We start from the raw sequence: 18,133 nt of genomic DNA, 5'->3' as shown, positions 1-18,133 counted from the left end.
AAGCGTTACTTCACATGAGAATTGAAGCGGCCTATCTTCTGTAGGCAGTAGACATGCCAGTGACCGCATGCTGCTCTGAGTAATACAAAATAAAGTCAAATAAAGTAAAATAGAAGGCATTTTTCTGACATCATACTGTTCTATAGCATGCACACGCTTCCAGTTTGTGTTGTGTAGAATAGGTGACTGTTAATACCTACGCTATATACCTGAAATATCAGAGAACACTGACCAGCCTGTGAAGAAGCCTGAATGGGATCCTTACTCCAGAGCAAGTTTTATAAAGGTGAACATACATTGCAGCTTTCACAGTAAGAGTTAGAAAACTTTCAGTTATGAGACTGAAAAAATTGGCCGCATAAAACTCATGTTCCTAGAGAACGAATGTGAGCTTAAAGGGGAGGGAGGAGCAGATTTACTGAGGGACAGCAACTAAACAGTGAATAACTGTGTCCAGAGCCTGTCTCCCGCTGTGGGGAAGCGGGGAGGGAGAGTGGCCTGCAGGGAGTAGATGAAAATGAATAAACAATTTACATCAGCCTGATAACTTGGGATCTGGTACTAAATACAGGCAGGGTGGTACACGCTTGTGCAACAGCTGGAGTTTCAAAATACTGACAGCAAGAGACATGGGCTTTGGTTACTCCTGGAATGAGGGTATTTCTAACTTTGCTTGGGGATAGACACTTCTTGCTCTTCCCTCTCCACCTTGTGAGGCTTTTATCTGCATTTTTCACTTGGGTATCAAATCTCGGAAAATCTTCCTTATATTGTGATCTCTTGCTGCCACAGATAACATTGCTGTGGGGCACCAGAAGAAACTTCACCCCCGCCCCCCACCCCCAAACTGACTCCCATGTAACTACAGAGCTCTGTCAGGTAAAACAAGTGGGCTGCTGTGCAATATGGCTCTTGTGTGCTCATGTGTGGGTCGCCAGCGGGTCTAGTGGGCAGTGCTGTGCAGTGGATGAGGTACAAAAGCTGTTTGCTTCTGGCCACATCCCCACAGCATCCACGTAAGATGTGGGGAATTTTGCCAATGCTTCCACTACCCTCCCAGTGTGTAAGAGAATAGAGGGAATAGACCTCCCTGGTTCTTCTGTTCCCCCATTTTTAGGGCTCAAAGAGAGGAGATCTGGGTTACCTAATCTGACCTTTGATTCTACAGGAGCTTTTTGATTGTACCATATTTAACCCTAAGGCCTCCTTTTTCCATGAACTCCAATTTAAAGCTTGAAAGAGATGGCAAAGGCACCAACTTCAGCTGCATTAAGGACTAAGTGTATTTAGCTTGGGTGTAAGAAAAGGCTTTAATCCTGGATGCTTTTTAGAAACTTTGTGTCCCTCTTCAGTAAGCCTATATGCTAAAATATGCCTGGATTTTGGAGGGGAAAAAAAAAAAAAAAGACTTCACATACATACTCCACTTCAGAAAGTTTCTGTTTTTCCAGGAAGCTGCATCTGTTCTCTCCCTCCATCAGTCCGAAGGCAGCAGCAGAATCGGGGTGTGCCCTTTCCCAGTGCGGTGTTCAGCACACCCCTCCCCTCAGCCCGGAGCTGTGCCTTCTCTCCGCTCAGGTGTCGGCGCTTTCCTCTTCTGTTTTTCAGTCCTGAAGGCACTAGTTCATAGCAAGAGTCCCGACCTGCGCCCCTTTTTCTAACGTGTTCCAGGTTTCTAACGCGGGGTCTGCTCTACCAGCGCTGCACTCCCCCACATCACGAACGCCCCTTTGCTTTAGCAGCTACTTGCCTTAGCCAGAGCATGAAAGGCCAAAACCGCGTGGGCAAAATGCAGAGGAAAATACAACATCGTGGGGCAAACCCACCTTGCCTGCCCTGCGCCGGGGCTGGCTCTGCCCTGGCTGGGTGCTGAGCCTGGGCTCGGGCCGGTGCCAGCGCGCTCCGCGGTGCCGTGGGGTAGGGCCAGCCGGGCGGGCAATCGCCAGGTGGGCTTCAAAGCTGTTCTGACAAATGTTACCTGGCAAAAACCGTCCCCTCTTCCCGCGCCTCACCTCCCCCCAAAGCCTGTTTGGGTGCTTTGCTTGGCTGGTAACCATATTCAGAAACTATGCAAAAACACTAAAATAATCCTTTTTTAATGATGTGTGATTTTGCACACCCCGTCCCTATCGGCCAACCAATGACAAATTTTTTTTTGCTAGAAAACGGAGCAAAAAGTCCCTCCTGACTTTTACAAACACCCGAGCAGGTCTGACGGACACTCCTTAACATGAGGGATATTCCACATCCCGGCATGAAAAATCAACCACCAAAAAAAACCCCAGCCCACAACAGAAACATTTTGCACGCGCAGCTTTAAGTGAATCTGGTTCACTGTAGAAGCAGCAGGGACCTGCTCCAAAATGAGAGCACCTGACCGAGCAGTACGGGAGACACGGCCATAGAGAGATGGGGGGAATGAAAACGGCAATCCTTTCGGAGACAGGACGTCTTTCCAGCCAAACTACCTTGGGTTTTCCTTTAACGACTCCGTGACAAACGGAAACCTCTGGACAAAAATGAGTATCGCAGTGGCAAAGAAATAAATGCGGCCACTGTGTGGCAGCTGCAAGTGGGAGCCACGTCCTCCCTCTCTACCCTTGTCCCTGAGAAAGGCGAAGAAAAGGAAGTCTTCGCTCGCTCAGGGGCGAAGGGAGAAGGCCCTGGCCGTGGCCTTGATAAACTCTGTCTGAAAGCACAGGCAGCGTTGACAGCAGCAACCTCCCTCCCCGGCAAAGGCAGCGCGGTCCTGCCCTGGAGCGGACGCGCAGACGCGCCGGGTTCTCTGTGCTTCCTGGCCAGGTGACGGCAGCGAGGAACAGAGAAACACCATGAGCTGTTATTCGGTGGGAACATCCATCATCAGTGCTGCACCTTTGCTCTGCCTCTACCCGTCCAGCGCGCATCACTAAAACACAGCTACGTGCCATTTTATTTACTTATTTTGTAATTCTCCTGTTCCTGCTACAGGCAGATGGAACCTGCACCAGATGAACCTGCAGGAGTCTGATGAGGGGCACCACTGACATGCAAAGCTCTGAAAGCAGAAAGTCTTTAAGAACCGAAATACAGAAGTTTTCCAGCAGTTCTTTATTTATAATGTAGGCTTAAGCAATCATTACAATGTAGAAGGGAGACACACTTACAGCAATTATTTATACCAGTTTAGAACAAAAAACTGCACAGGGAGAGGTCAACTCTCAGTACAAACTAGCAACTAAACCACAATAATTTACCATTAGAAACATTTTATTTTTTAGCTGTGACACTGCTTTTACAATATGCAAAAACACAAACAATAGAACTATCCAAAGTGTTTTGTCACATTCTTTCTACATTGAATTTGGCAACATTTTATATTAAATTTTACTGATTATACTAACGTTTAAGAACTAAACAAGTGAAAAGCTGTACTCTGGTACAGTTACATCCATTTATTTCAAAGGTTTAAATAACACTTTTAACTATTGAGATTATCTCCTAGCAGTTTTTGTTTATGCAAAAACCATCTCAAAGCCTCATTTGCACAATGCATCAGCTACTGTATCAAGAATTCGTGGGCTACACCACAGGCACTACCGTTTATTATATTCTGTAATAAGGAGCTTGTTTTTCAAAGAAAGGAAGGTTTAATATTTTCTAAGAATCATGCCTTTTTTTTTGTTTTTGCTTTTTAAGCCATAACAAAAAAAAAAAAGGTCAGCAACCACAGCAGTGTAAAATGTTATATAGAACACAGTGACTACACAGTTACTAGAAGTTTCACATCCAATGCAGTTATGTATTAAAGCATAAAAGGTTATGTAGGCAAGTGTAGAGCCAACAGAAATCTGCAGAGCGTGTGGTAGAAACTAGCCCCTTAGATGGATTATTTGGTGCATTTTTGAACAATCCCGGATGCGCAAGTCTGGTGTCCGTCCACGCGTGGGTCTGCCGTGGGTGGGCGGATGGCATCCCTCTGGACTGTCTGACTGGAACACGTGTCGTGCTCTGGGGTCTGCATATTTCTATCAGCTTTAGGAGACGGGTATTGCAGCAATAACTTACTTGTACTTTAAGGAAAAAATCCAACTCTTAATAATTCTATCAATAGCGTTCCAAAAAACATGACTTAAAGTACAAAAAAAGAGAATATAGTGGTCAGACTCCCAGTATTATCAAAAAAACAGTGTCTCTCCCCACCCCCCACCCTTCATCCCTTTCTTGTTGGTATTTAAGAAAAGCCAATCAACTCCCATTTAAAAGAAGTTAAGAAAAACAAGCCCCTGTATTGGAAAGAAACATTCGCAGTTTATTAGATCACAAGCTGGTTACACCTGTCAAATTGTTACGTGTTTTCTCAAAATAGTTGGGCTTTCCAAGGTGCCCAGCCTGCTGGGCACAGTCAGAAAAAGGCATTTTGATAGTATCTAAGAACTCCCTGCTTGCATTTTAAAAATGTTTTCACATTTGCAACTGCCTTAAGCCTGTCGTCCTTGTTTGTATTCAGTGAAAAGGATGAGTGGAACAGAAAGTGAAGGTGGAAGAACCAAGCCTACACAGTTAAGGCTGCATGCATGTGACCGAGAGTTGTTGCTGTGCAGTCAAAAAAGAAATGTGGAAAAAACCCAGTCTTTAAAACACCCTACAGAAACAAAACACTGCAATCCAGTATGGCTTATTCTGATGCATTTACCATGAAGCTACTAGTAATTAATCCTACTAGGCTACTTTTGTGCAACAGCGTCTGCTATTTTGATGGCATCTCCCTCCCCCCACTACCCCCAAATACTCTACCAACTGCAGGTTTCTTCCTCACATTATATATTGCTTTTATTGTCAATTTTTATTCCTGCTTTTCAAACTTTTTTTAAAATACTTAAATGAGGATCTGTTCCTTACAGCTTGACTTAAACTTTAAAGTCAGTCAGTCCCATTGTTCCATTCTGTTATTTAACCTCACTATTACAAGGAGCTCTACAAAAGCTTGCAAAAAAGCCAAATTTTCATTAAATCCTTTTGCTGAAGTTAACTATTTGACTTTTTTTTTTCTCCTATGATTTAAAACTTTACAAAGAGAGTTATAAAAAAGGTAAATGGGATTTGGCACCTTCAGAAAAAATTAAAAGTGTAACTTAGATCAAAAAATGCAGAAACAAAATCATTGATATTTACAAATTAAAACACCAGTGAAGATTATGTCTTACTACGCTCTTTCACCTTGTTTTCTCTTTTAGAGTACTTTCAGACTGCCTGTTACCGAGTATCTTAAAAAAATCATTGATTACAGATTGGAATGGATAGAGACAAATTAGCTTCCTCACAGTTCCTTCTCGGCGGCTAGTACTCTGGCAGCTTTTCCACTCCTAGGAAATACGAGGTGCTGAGCGATCATTCGTGGTCGTCTTCTTCAGTTTGACACCGCGCCGAATGGCGTTCAGCATATCTTCACCCTGCGGGACGTCCCCAGGACTCAGCTCTCCGGGATCGAGCTCCGGCTGGCCCGCAGGCGCGAGGGTGCCGACACCATCCCGGTCGCTTTCTTCCCCCTCGCTCTCCGGAACCGGTTGCCTCTGCTCGTCGGCAGCGCTCAGTTTCTGGCTTGATGGCGGAGGGTTGACAGACGCTTGTCCGCTCCACGAGGATGAAGGCATGCTGGTGACACCTTGCCCGCCATCTCCTGCTGCCGGAGACTCGGGACTTTGCTCGGGACATTCTTCTGTCCCGGCGAGGGTGCCGGGCAGCCCCCCTGGGATATCTGGAACAGTTGGTGTTTTGACAGGAATCACTGGCGTCTTGATTGGAATCGGACCTCCCCCTATGGTACCGCGTCTGACTGATGGCTTGGTGGAAGGGGTCCGTCTGATGGTGGCGACGCCAGGGGTGACTATGACCGGTCCAAGTGTGGTTGGCAGACCTGCGGTGGAAGCAGGACGCTTGGTTTGAAACATTCTGCGATAGGACTGGCTAATGTCACTGTTTCTTGGGATTGTGGAAGATTTGTCAAACTCTTGTTGTTCTGCCTCCTGGTCACCGCTCACAGAGAAATAATCATAATCTGAAACTGATGCCAAAAGACAGAGTTAGGAACAAGCTGGAGAAGACAGCTGGGTCACGTCAGTAAGTCTAAATAAAGTATGTATAACCAAAGAAGTATATATAACCAAAAAAGCCTGGAGGTCAGTAGTGATTAAGAGAAGGAGGAAGGAAGCCTGAGATATTGTGACCAAGATTCTCAGGCTGCACAGCTGAAGGCAAGCACTAAGGCAGCCCGACCCTAAAGCTGCAGGGTGCCCACATCTCTTGTGAAAGAGAATGAGAACGGTACACACTCAGTACCTCTCTGAAAAGAACTAATAACGAAGACTCAATATTTCATAGAATCATTAAGGTTGGAAAGGAATTCTAAGATCATAAAGTCCAACCATCAACCCAACACCACCATGCCCACTAAACCATGTCCTGAAGTGCCACGTCTACACATTTTTTGAACACCTCCAGTGATGGTGACTCCAGCACTTCCCTGGGCAGCCTGTTCCAATGCTTGACCACTCTTTCGGCAAAGAAAATTTTCCTAATACCTAGTCTAAACCTGGTGCAACTTAAGGCTGTTTCTTCTCGTTCTATCACTAGTTACTTGGGAGAAGAGACGAACACCCACCTCACTACAAACGCCTTTCAGGTAGTTGTAGAGAGCGATAAAGTTTGTTGCCAACATTAAAATACCACTTACATCTACCACTTGTAGATACAAATACTTAAAAACAGTCAGAGACTAAAAAGTGTGCTTTAGACTAGGCAATGTGGGGCACAGGGGACTGTGGTACCAGTGATTTCAGCAGCAAATTTGCTTATTTTGCACAGTAAATCCCAGCTGTCAGCTCTGAAAACTCAGCCTCAGCTTTAATAATTGCATCGGGTTCCTTCCCTTCCATGTAACTGCTGAGCCAAGCTAGGCCTTCTGCAAGCCCTGCTGCCCCTTGTGATTGCACAGCACAACCGACCTCAGCTGAGCAAACAAGGTGGTTGCTGAACTGCAAACACCAAACTCAATCCCTCTCAGCTTGCTGCTGGTTCTGGAACAGGGTACAAAACCCAACACCTTCCCAGGAATGCCCAAGTTAAGGTCTCCAAAGGATTCTTTTTACATTTACAAAATTTCTGCTTAGGCAGGAAATAAAAGGGAAGCCAAGAGCAGATTCAGAGTACTGATGGAACAAGAAAGCAAAGCTCGTGAGTGTGTATTTGCTAAGACAATAGCTCGGAAAGGACACTACTACCACAAGAAGTGCATGATGCCGTTCCTGTGCCTGGGTCGGGGCAACCCCTGCTATCAACACAGGCTGGGAGATGAAGGGATTGAGAGCAGCCCTGCAGAGAAGGACATGGGGGTCCTGGTGGATGAAAAGCTGGACATGAGCTGGCAATGGGCGCTTGTAGCCCAGGAGGCCAACCAGTGTCCTGGGCTGCCTCCAAAGCAGCATGGCCAGCAGGTCGAGGGAGGTGATTCTGCCCCTCAACACTGCTCTGGTGAGACTCCACCTGCAGTGCTGTGTGCAGCTCTGGAGCCCTCAGCACAGGAAAGACATGGAGCTGTTGGAGCAGGTCCAGAGGAGGCCACAAAAATGATCAGAGGGATGGAACACCTCTCCTCTCTGAAGACAGGCTGAGAGAGTTGGGGTTGTTCAGCCTGGAGAAGAGAAGGCTCTGGGGAGACCTTACTGCAGCCTTCCAGTACTTACAGGGGGCCTCTATGGGAAAAATGGGGACAGACTTTTTCGTAGGGCCTGTATTGATAGGACAAGGGATAATGGCTTTAAACTAAAAGGGGGTAGCTTTAGACTAGGTATAAGGAAGAAATTTTTCACAAGCGGGTGGTGAAACAGTGGACCAGGTTGCCCAGAGAGGTGGTAGATGCCCCATCCCTGGGAACATTTCAGGTCAGGTTGGACGGGGCTCTGAGCAACCTGATCGAGTTGAAGATGTGCCTGGTCATTGCAGGGGGGTTGGACTAGATGGTCTTTAAAGGTGCCTTCCAACCCAAACTATTCCATGATTCTACGCAATACCAGTGTCATTCCGCTTAACCTATGAAATATAATTCCAGCATCTTCTTTTAAATGGTAGCATCCTTAAGCTACAACTCATTCTAGTAATGCACAGGAAAATACGACTGTTCAGTACACCATGCAGCAATCCAGTTTTCTACTCAGTTAATAAATCCAGGCTGCATTCCAAGCTGGAAGAAACTTCACAACAGCAATGTTCACTCCTTTCTCCCTAGCTGACTACAAAACCAGTGAGCAACAGCTGCTGGAATACAGCTCCTTGGCACTGCAGGGTGAGTGTATGATGGCCAGGCTGGGAACGCTCTGAAAAAGAACATCTCTTGGTACCTTGAGATGGGATTGTGTCCTCTGAACAGCATGGAGTTGTTGTCTGGGTGCTGTAGCCGCTGGAGCACTGCAAGGAATCCCGACTGCTCCTCTGGGTGTCCAGCTGCAGCCCTCTCGTCAGAGCGAGCGCCAGCTCCTCACAGGCCTCCATCTCCTCACCCTGCTGGTTACACATAGAAAGGAGACTCAGTATGTCTAGAAGAGTTCATCAGTCTTCACCGACTTTTAGCTGTCTCTCCTCCCAAGCAGAGCTTGTCACCATCACAACCCAACAGGATTGTGTCCAACCATTTACTAGGGCTTCAAAGAAACTGGCGCTTCTTTGGTTCCCGTTGCTCTACAAATGCCAATACCCAACAGCATATTCTCTCATCCTCATGTCACTTCCACTGACCACCCCAACACCACACCAGTCCTGCTTGTCGTATCAACACGTGCCAACATGAAGCACGGCAAAAAAGCCAGCAGGAGCTAGCACATCCACTTTCTTTGCACCAAATGGCGTATTCAAAATTAGAGCTTCACCCTTGTGGCAGCCGACACCGTCATGCTCCGAGGTCTCTGGGCCTCCTCAGGGGGCATGGGTGGTCCACTCTGAGCTCCTCCACTGAGATCTGGTTCACGTTTTTCTTTGCGACGTTGCAATGTGTTCACCATTGGCTGATCATATGGGCCTGGTTTGGCCCAGTCCTAAGGAAATGTGCTTGTTAGTGATAGCTTTCATCAGTAATTGTGCTTTAATTACAAGTTAAACTATGCAAAAGGACAATTTTAATGCAACAGTTAATGTATCAAACTGGATATGCCTTTCTGAATAAGGCCATAAATAAATTATTTTTGAAGATATTAAAAATCTCAACTTATAAAATCTCTCTCCATGATTAAAGGGACTCATAAATTCCCTATTCTAAGTGTTCTTATATGAAGATATTTAACGTTTTAATATTATCGTTTTCTCAAAATTACATTCCATTGTGTTAAAGCCTGTATTTTCAGAAATTCAAATGCCAAAATCACTAGCCCACAGCAGAAAATATACACAAATGTCCAATCAGGAAGGTAGCTGTTCTAGATGTACACAAGCTCTAGTATTAGTCTATTACTAGACTTATGCAAGTCTTCAACTCTGAAAAATTAGGCTTGAACAGATTTTTGATATGCCTTAAAGGAGCAAGTTACTCTAAGTAATCTCTCAGTTTACTTACTAGCTGAAATCTAGTTTGTAATAACGATCTGTACTGAAGAAAGACTAACTTCACTCTGAATTACTGGTGCCAAATTTGAAACAGAAACTCCTCAGGCCACGAGGGCTATATTCACTCAGGGCTCTATTAAGCAAAGTCCTGAGGGTGTCCAGAAACCACACGTTGCACACAAAGAGCAGGATCGATCAGTGACCTGTGCTGGGACGCAGAAACGCTGCTAAGCAGCAGCTCCCCAAATGCGAGCTGCTGCAGGGGCAAGCCCAATCCTAAGAGAGTTTTCCTTCACCAAGACAAGGGGCGATTTAAAAATAAAACTAGAAGAAACATCTTGTGCGTGAGAATGGGGCACACACCCCATCACTGGCAGGAGCTGGCTGCTGGGCAGCCTCCGCACAGCCTTCTGGTAAATAACTAACGATGGGCTAAGACCACACTATAGATTTTTACTGACATGTGTCTCAGTCCCGGGTATGAGAAGTGCAAGGCAGCTGTACTGACAGAAGCCCCTTGTGCAGACCGGTATTTTGGTTTTATTACACATACGAAACTCTGCTTTGCCTCCACAGCTGTGTCTTTGCTGTAAGTGTTTTGCTGTGAAATATACTGGCAAAATGCTTCTAGCACAGACACAACTAATGACCTTGAAGCCCCAGGACCACTGTGGCCACCCTGTGTCCACATCTCAACAGTCTCCAGCTGCTGGAGAGAGGGATCAGGCGGAGCTGCAGAAGGTATCTCAATTTACATGTGTAAGAAGGTCCCATGGTGTATATGCCGTATCATATAACCATCCACAGGCATCTAAGACTTGTGCAGCTACTATCAGCTGCACATCAGCCTTGTGAAGATTCAGGGCAACAGAGACCTCCCCTTCCTCTGAGGCAGAGTGCCCCAGGGGAATCGCCTGGCAGGGATGAGAGTCATGGCTCTGGCAGAGCAGAAACGTTTTGATGCCAAGGAAGATCCCTGCAGATCCAGCTGGAGCAACTGAAAGAACTGACGTTTTTGGTGGTCTCGCCCAAGAGAGCAAAACAAGCTGGGTGAGCCCTTTCAGTCTGCGGCAGAAAGCTAGGGTAGCTTCAGTCATCGCTTCGGCTCGCCCGGTGATGAGCGCTGCCTTAAACCACTCCAGCTGGATCTACAAGAGCATGGCTGCCTACGGCCAAGGTGGGGGCCAAGCACAGCCGCTCCAGTGAGAACACCATGTCGTTCAAGGTATGGTTTCACCAGGCCAACTGGATGCCAAGCCTCCACTTCCCTGCTCAAGTGAGCACTTTGACGGTGCTAAACAAGCTCTTTTCTCGCTGAATAGAGCCCAGAGTGCTTCCACCAACGTTCCAGAGTTAAAGTATTCCTTCCTACCCGGGTGTTGTCAGCTTTAATATGTTTTAGGTAGTGCCAGAATAGACAAGGTCACTCAGAAATATCCACTACGGGATTTTAGCTCTCCGATTATCACCATGCAGTGCCCATTCAGAGTGATATTAAACAGAGCAAATCAACGAGTAATTACATGGATCGAAAGGTAGCAACAACTGCCGTGCGCACGCTGTTGGTATGAGGAGGTGAGGACTGCCACAACAAAAGGAACACAAACCTTCCAGCTAGGGATCTTAGATGATGGTAACATGCCTGGCCCAATGGTGTAATAATGAACGTAGTCTGGAAGGAGGGCTGAGGGAGCCCGAGTCCACGCGCGGGAGACAGGCGGGAAATGAGGGAAAGGACCTGCACCAACTGAAGCTACGGATGGGTCACTTGATAAACTACAGTGATAAAACCCATTAGACAACTGGAAACGAAACAAATAAACAAACAAAACAGAGAAATTAATATAAACAGAATGAATATGAAAATATACTGCGACTCTGATGTTCTAGGGAGAAAACTTCTGTATCTTAAAACAAAAGAAAGAAAAATCTTAGCTTTGCTGCAAATAAACAACAGAAAATTGATACAATGCTTGGTTCAGAAGTGAGATTGCTTGAAAATTGTTATTTGGTATAACAAATTTCAGACATCAATCTAGCAGTCATTGTCTCCAGGCTGAGCAGCTTTGCCTTCTGTCCATGAAAGCAGCACACTGTGAAAAAAAGCCTTTGCAATTTAGGTACCCTGCAGACTGCAGACACAGAAACGAAACATTTCCAATACTGGAGGCATTTGCATTGCTGGCGTTTATTCTATGTAGCCGGACAGAGAGGAAAAGCATACAGCCTTCGAACATGACACGCTCGGGCTGTGTGACGATATGGAAGAAAAACAAAAAGAAACAAACAACAGCAAGGATTTACCAGATGAGAATGGAGACCGCCATCACTTCCTCCCCCGATTCAGAGTGTATCCCCCGTAATTTATTCCAACCATGTGTGTTTTGTTTTCCTTTTTGTTTTGGTCAAAACCAAACCCCAGCTGCCCAGTGTAATGCGTGCTGCCTAAAGGGAGAGAGGGGAGAAGCCACAAACAGCACAACCTGGGCAAGAGGCTCCTTGTTAGGCAACCAGCTGGGTTTGGGCAGCATTCCACAATCTCTTTGAGTAGCAAAGGTGTACAATGAGCTTTTCTTAGAAAATTACCTCTGTAAAACGCCCAATTTGTAGCTTCCCCCTAGCAGCTAGTTTAAAGGCAAGTGTCTTTGGTTTACTCAAACAGATTCATTTCTAAGGGGCCGTGCAACAGTTCCTATTCTCATCTTCACAGAGAGGAATCCTGGCTGCGTCCCATGCACGGGTCTTTTTTTGTCCAAATGTTGCTGGGTTTGGATAACGAGCTAGTAGGTTTGTATGTCTTTGAGATGAAGTTTTTCACCTTATCTGTGGAGGCCCAAGCCCCCATGGTGGAGCCTGAGCTGACTGAGGTGGGGGAACTGCACTCGCTCACTGACTGGCAGGTTTCAGAGGCTTCTGAAGAGGCAGAGCTGGACGAATTCTGCAGCGTAAAACAGCACCGCAACCCAGGGAAAGGATACACAAGCCATCAAAAAAGAAAAAAAAATACAAAAAAAAAAGACAAAAAGCACATACACAGAGACACACAGGAGAGAGGGAAGGATGAGAGAAGCAAAGGGTTAGGGTTTTAAAAATCAATTAGAAATTGCTCAAAACCATTGCTAATGTTCAGGAAATCTATGAGAAACAAAATAAGCCATTTGCTTAATGCGAGAACTTGCCACGCTGCTTGAGAATGAGGGAATCGAGGCAGCGATCTCAACTCCCCATTGCAATTTCAGCGTCTCAATTCTGTTAGCTGTCTCAGAGCAAGAAGCTGAGGGAGCTGAGGGCACCTACGGTCCAAACATGCAATATACTGAGACAACTGATTTATACAGAAAAGCAGATCATCAGTACTTCAAAGACACAAAGTTTAGATTTAAAACATGGAGCAGCAAATGTCACTTACATTCACAAGTTCTCGGATATTCTGATCTGCAAAAGTGCTTGTGAAAAGCTCATCTGAGTTCAAATATTATAGAACAGAGAAAGAAGTAATACTTACCAAAACTGGAGGGTTCCAAAGTGCATTATCTGTACGCATGTGCCTCTGCAGGTAGCATGCATACACCAAAAGCACTGACTCAAACTTTTCTGCCCAGCAGCCAATATGAAGGTACATGTACTCTGCCGAGTGCTAAGTGGTGGCATGTGCTTGCCACCCATTTTCTCTTAACAGCAGAGAGAGAAAACATCAGGGGCTTGGATGGAGAGTGAAGGAAAAAGCTCACAGAGTGTCCATCAAACACCTCAAACATTTTGCTCCCAGCTAGGAACTTCTCTTGCAATTTTCAGTGCACGCCTTTATGTACGTTTGCTGCTGTAAGACCTCTACAACAGCATCTAATTCACCTACAGGCAGGCCAAGGGAATAACCACGTGGACCATTTTACCAACTACAATATATCTCCGCCGTGAGAGTGGCATCCCTCAGCAGGGGTGTGCGTGCAGGTCTAACCGGGTGCTTGGAAATAAATGATCAAGAATACTGGCAAAGTTGTCAGGGCAGTACTGAGCTCTATTCACTGTCAGGAAATTCAACAGTAGCAAGGCTAATTCATCCTTTGGTAGTCCAAGACCTGTGAAGCAAGTCTATCCAAGGATATCCCCGGCATTTTATTTTATGACAGCAGAAAGAACGCGCTCTTGTATCAAGTTTGTGTAGCAAAGCCTCAGATTTCAAGGACATTTTGGAGAAGAAGGGAAATCTCGTCTGAAATAGAATTTCATCAGTTAGATGAGATCTTGGGGTGAGTTTGCAATAAAAAGATAACTGGATAAAAGGCAGTGTAAAAGAATACGTACTGTTAACACCCAGAAGTGGTCTCACTGCTCTACCGGAAGCTACATATAAGGAATGTATAGCTAATTGCCTAGGAAAAGGAGATGTCGGTCTCCTGAGACAGAACACCATCGCCATACGGATTTTGGTGAAAACTGCTGGGGCTGTTGAGAAGCCAACACAGTATCAGCATCCTGAGCTTATGAGCAAACTGTGAACTTAAGTGAAACTTTGCAAAGGCTGTTAAAAATTTTTTAAAAGCTTGCAATGTGGTGGATTATTTTACACAAATAACACATATCCTATCTTATGCTGACATGAGGTCAGACCTACGGGTGACCTGTCAAATGTGTTTAGGGTACAAGTAAGCTCAGCTAACAAGGCTGGTATTCAAAGTGCAGTAAGAGTTGAAGTGAACAGAAGATCAGAAGAAACTACAACAAATGACATGTAGCTGTTAAGGAGTGAAGTGACAAGTATGCAGTGGGGATGATGCAGTGGCTTCAAGTTTTGTGGAACTTGTCACGTTCTTGATTTAATGCAACTCCTTTTACAGGAGGAAAACAACTAAAAAAAAGAATACTGGCAAACATGAGCTGCAGTTGGGTCTGCCATCAGACATAACTACAGTACACTAAATGGAGATGAGCCTATTTCTTCTATCCTTAGAGAAAAATACATTACAGAAAATGAGCTTTTCACTAAAACTACAGAGTTCTGCCTGTCATTCCAGGTAGCTCAGCAAAAGAAACTGTTTAAGAAGCCCCATGAGAACACTCACACTAGTGTTACACTTTGGCAAGGAAAAAAAGAAGAGAAGAAAAATGTAATTGATGAAAATGCCTTCTGAAACCTCATGCCTATGGCCTGAAAGACTCTCCTGGGTCTGCATACTCTGCACATGGCAGGAGAGACAGTGAAGGGTCTGAGTTCCAAATACGGCATCATGCCACCTTGTTTCCTGCAGATCTCCCAGCAATGACAAATGAGAATTTGGAGTTTATATCTGATAGCCTATTCCTGTTTACAAGCCAGAAACTTCACAAGATTATGTCAAGTAATGGTAGAAATGGGTCATAAATGACGTGTATTAGCAACAAAGCCGCACATAGAAAATAGATGGAAAAAAGCCAAAAAATGCAAATTCTGATGATGCAAAGAATTGTTCAATTTACTTGGCATATGGGGAAAAAAGACTGGAAGAGGTGAACTTATTTTTGCAATAAAGTGACTCCAAGGTGAAAAAAAGATGAAAGGAAGGTCTCCCTCACTAACTCAGCGTGGCTATTTTCAGCAGGCAAAGCTAGACAAAGGATGAACCAAGATGCCATGAGGAAAACACCTTGGCAGTTGAAGGAGATGCAAGAGATGGTGGTAGGGAAACAGGGTCTCCTCGTCTTGAGAAACTTGCACGGCACAGGGAAGGGGAGCATCTGGTCTTGCTAAAAAAGGATTACAACCGTGATAAAACGATGGAGAGGGAGGCAGAAGAGTACTGAACTCCTGAAGGACAATTGTAGAGAAAATGTGAGCTGCAGCAGGGTCAAAGGCTGCAGAAACAGTCTTGAGTGGTTGGGCCCAGGTGTGGGAAGCACAGACCACCCTTCATTTCTTAGCAGAAAGTACACAAAGGGCTGAAAACAGAAACTGCACAGTTACTGCTTGGGCAAAAAGTCTCCAAACTTTGGAGTGCTTGTTCTAGATGCACACCCACCAGCACACGCACTCCTGGGAACACACACACAGGCAGACAGCGGGCAAAGCATTTCTACTCCACATCCCATGGAGTGAGAAATTTGACTGTTGGATTTTTTCAACTTGTTTTAGTCGATTCCTTTTTAAAATGATTGTTTAGCTTGAATAACTTTTAAAATCCGTTCTTTCTTTTTAGCTATTTTAACCCTGGGAGATTTTTTTTTCCCATAGTTGCGATAGTGGTGGTTCTGCTCTGGTCTCAAACCATCTCTTCTCAGAAAAAGCTTGAAGTTAACAGTATCAGCAAAAAGCTAAGACTGTGCTCTGCACAGTAACAACCAGTTCCTCAAATGTATGTTATACATATGTAGCTTGGTATCTGGCCTCTAAGACATTGTGCCATGGCTTGTTCTTGGATAGTGTCCCACTGCTTGGTGTGGTATGTATGAATTTCAGCAAAGATATAAAAAAAACCAAACTGTATTTTGGTCTACTGGACTGTATGATTACATTTTCCATCTGTTGCCCTACTAACCTATAAAAAGACTGGCGTTATCTTGGATTACTTGCATCCTTTGTTTGCTACGTTTTCCATTCAAATATAGTATTGCTTTCTTAACCCCTTCCCTTCCTCAACTACTGGACAGAGCTTCCTGGGCAAGGGTTTCCCAGGAGACCAAATCCTAATTGAAGAACTTGGTCCAATGTCCCTCTAAAGTCAGTGGAAGACATCTCTGTTACCTTTCAAAAAACTTTGGATAGTGACTCAAGGACACCTCCTCAATTTGTCTCACTTCCAGGAACATTTCCCTACTGACCCCTCTTTTCTAGTCAGGGAATACCTGTTGGGAAACTTAACTTAAAAAAGGAAGTTTAGGAGAAACAAATACCTGGTGATAATTTACAGATGCATTTCAGTTATTTTTGTGTTTTTTGTTTTTTGTTTTTTTTTTTGGTTCATTGGGGTTTTTTTTAAGGTCTGATTTGGGAGCGTTTCTTAATTTACATAGAAAACTGAATAGTTGTAATGATATATTTACCCTATTCTAATTTCAAGGTATTTCGAGCAACGGAGTCTCCTCAAAAGCAGCTTGCTAATCTGTACATGCAGAAGCAAGTCCACATTCAGTTTCCCTCTACTTCACTGTTCAGGGAAAGCTATTTCCAGAATATTCTAACAATAAAGACTTAGTCCTCTGCTGTTTGACAGCACATCAACAGTTTTTTTTTCTTCTTCATCTGCTTCTTTCTCTCCCCTTGCTTTCATCCCCACAAAGTCATAAGCAGCCTCTAAAATCCATCTGTATAATTGCTTCCCCCGTGCATATTCACTGCAAGTCCAGTGAATCCTTCTATTATTATCCCCCTAGATCAAACATAACTGTACTACTACCATATTACTTGATCACAGATACTCCCAGACTTCAGTTTGTCTACTACACAGGGCAATGTGTGGGTCTAGAAGCACCAGCCGTGTTCAATGTTCATTCAAGACCTACTCCGTGCTCCCAGCGGCCGGTCTGTCAAAAGGGCTTTCCATGCTGTCAGTACATGCCATGGGCAACACTGGCCACAGCTAACCTCAAATCTGGCATTAAGAGAAACTGTTCCTCTCCAGAAAGAGACCTGTGATGCTTTTCCAGCTGTTCAGATATACCCAAATTACTTGCTTAATGAAGATTGAAGCATTTTGCAGTGACCTTTCCACATGTACAGCTATCTGTTACAGGCTAATACTTTTACTCCCAGTGATGTTAACAGCAACGCTGCGGAAAAGAGATCGTACTAAACCAGTGTAAGGGCAAAATCTGGTTTTATAATTGCTCTTTTTCTCATCTTCTATGCAGAGTGTGATAACTGTAAAGACTTACTACTCAGCAACTATAGGCTGAAAAGTAGACTTCCTTTTGCCAGTCATCCCTCCTCTGGTATAGTCTGTATCTTGTATGAATCCCTACTTATTTCTTGTTTGAGATTCCTCCCCCCAATCTGTGATTTTGAATAAATTCAGTTTAATTTTCAGTGACATTTGCTTGTCTAAAATGTAGCTGAGAGCATAAAAGCTTCACATAGCTCATATATTCTCATTCCCATAATATGGGAATTTTATGTAGCCCCCTTCTACTTTTTTTTTTTAAATTCATTATTAAAAGAAAATGGGCTTTGTTGCCCCAGTAGATGCCACAGTGTGTATCTAGCAAACATCAGCAAAGCGTCCACCTGCGCACGATCTATAGCTTTTAATTTCCTTTGTTGATTCCAGCGCTTGCTTTTCTGCTTTCTCAGTGTCACTACTACAAACAATTACATCAGTGTTTTAGAAACAGCAGCCGATATCGCTGCTCCTCCCCACCCACCACCGAGCCTCAAAACCACAATACCACGAGGAAGATCTGTCAGTTTGTTAGAGACACACAACATGAAATAACGCTGTAAATTGAACAGCTTCTCGGTAAGCTCACAATCACAATTATCTGTCAGCACAACACACACAATTTACTTAGTGCTGAACAAACAAAGCAAGACACTTAAGCAAAGATGAAGCGGCCAGGCAATGATCTGTTACCTTTTCCTCTGTGTAAAGGT

The 18,133-nt window shown here is 44.5% G+C and overlaps 1 protein-coding gene across 12 annotated transcripts in view; it reads right to left on the bottom strand.

The window, feature by feature from the left end:
- Positions 1–5,345: 5,345 nt before the first annotated feature.
- MTSS1 (MTSS I-BAR domain containing 1) overlaps positions 5,346–18,133 on the bottom strand; it is a gene marked incomplete at its 3' end in the record, with an annotated part of 130,445 nt that continues 117,657 nt past the window's right edge. For 4 of the 12 annotated variants that reach the window (XM_082015362.1, XM_082015363.1, XM_082015365.1 and 1 more), the window contains exons 11-14: positions 12,389–12,508; positions 8,901–9,065; positions 8,376–8,538; positions 5,346–6,043 (exon numbers count right to left, since the gene is read on the bottom strand). In XM_082015362.1, coding sequence (XP_081871488.1) covers positions 5,346–6,043; positions 8,376–8,538; positions 8,901–9,065; positions 12,389–12,508 — 1,146 coding nt within the window. Of the gene's footprint in view, positions 6,044–8,375; positions 8,539–8,900; positions 9,066–11,177; positions 11,373–12,388; positions 12,509–18,133 lie in introns of all 12 variants that reach the window. The other 8 variants (XM_082015356.1, XM_082015360.1, XM_082015361.1 and 5 more) reach the window with 4 other exon arrangements.

The sequence above is a fragment of the Phaethon aethereus genome (assembly GCF_964289735.1).
Source record: "Phaethon aethereus genome assembly, chromosome: 2".
NCBI lineage: Eukaryota > Metazoa > Chordata > Aves > Phaethontiformes > Phaethontidae > Phaethon > Phaethon aethereus.
This window is presented reverse-complemented; position numbering and strand designations above follow the sequence as displayed.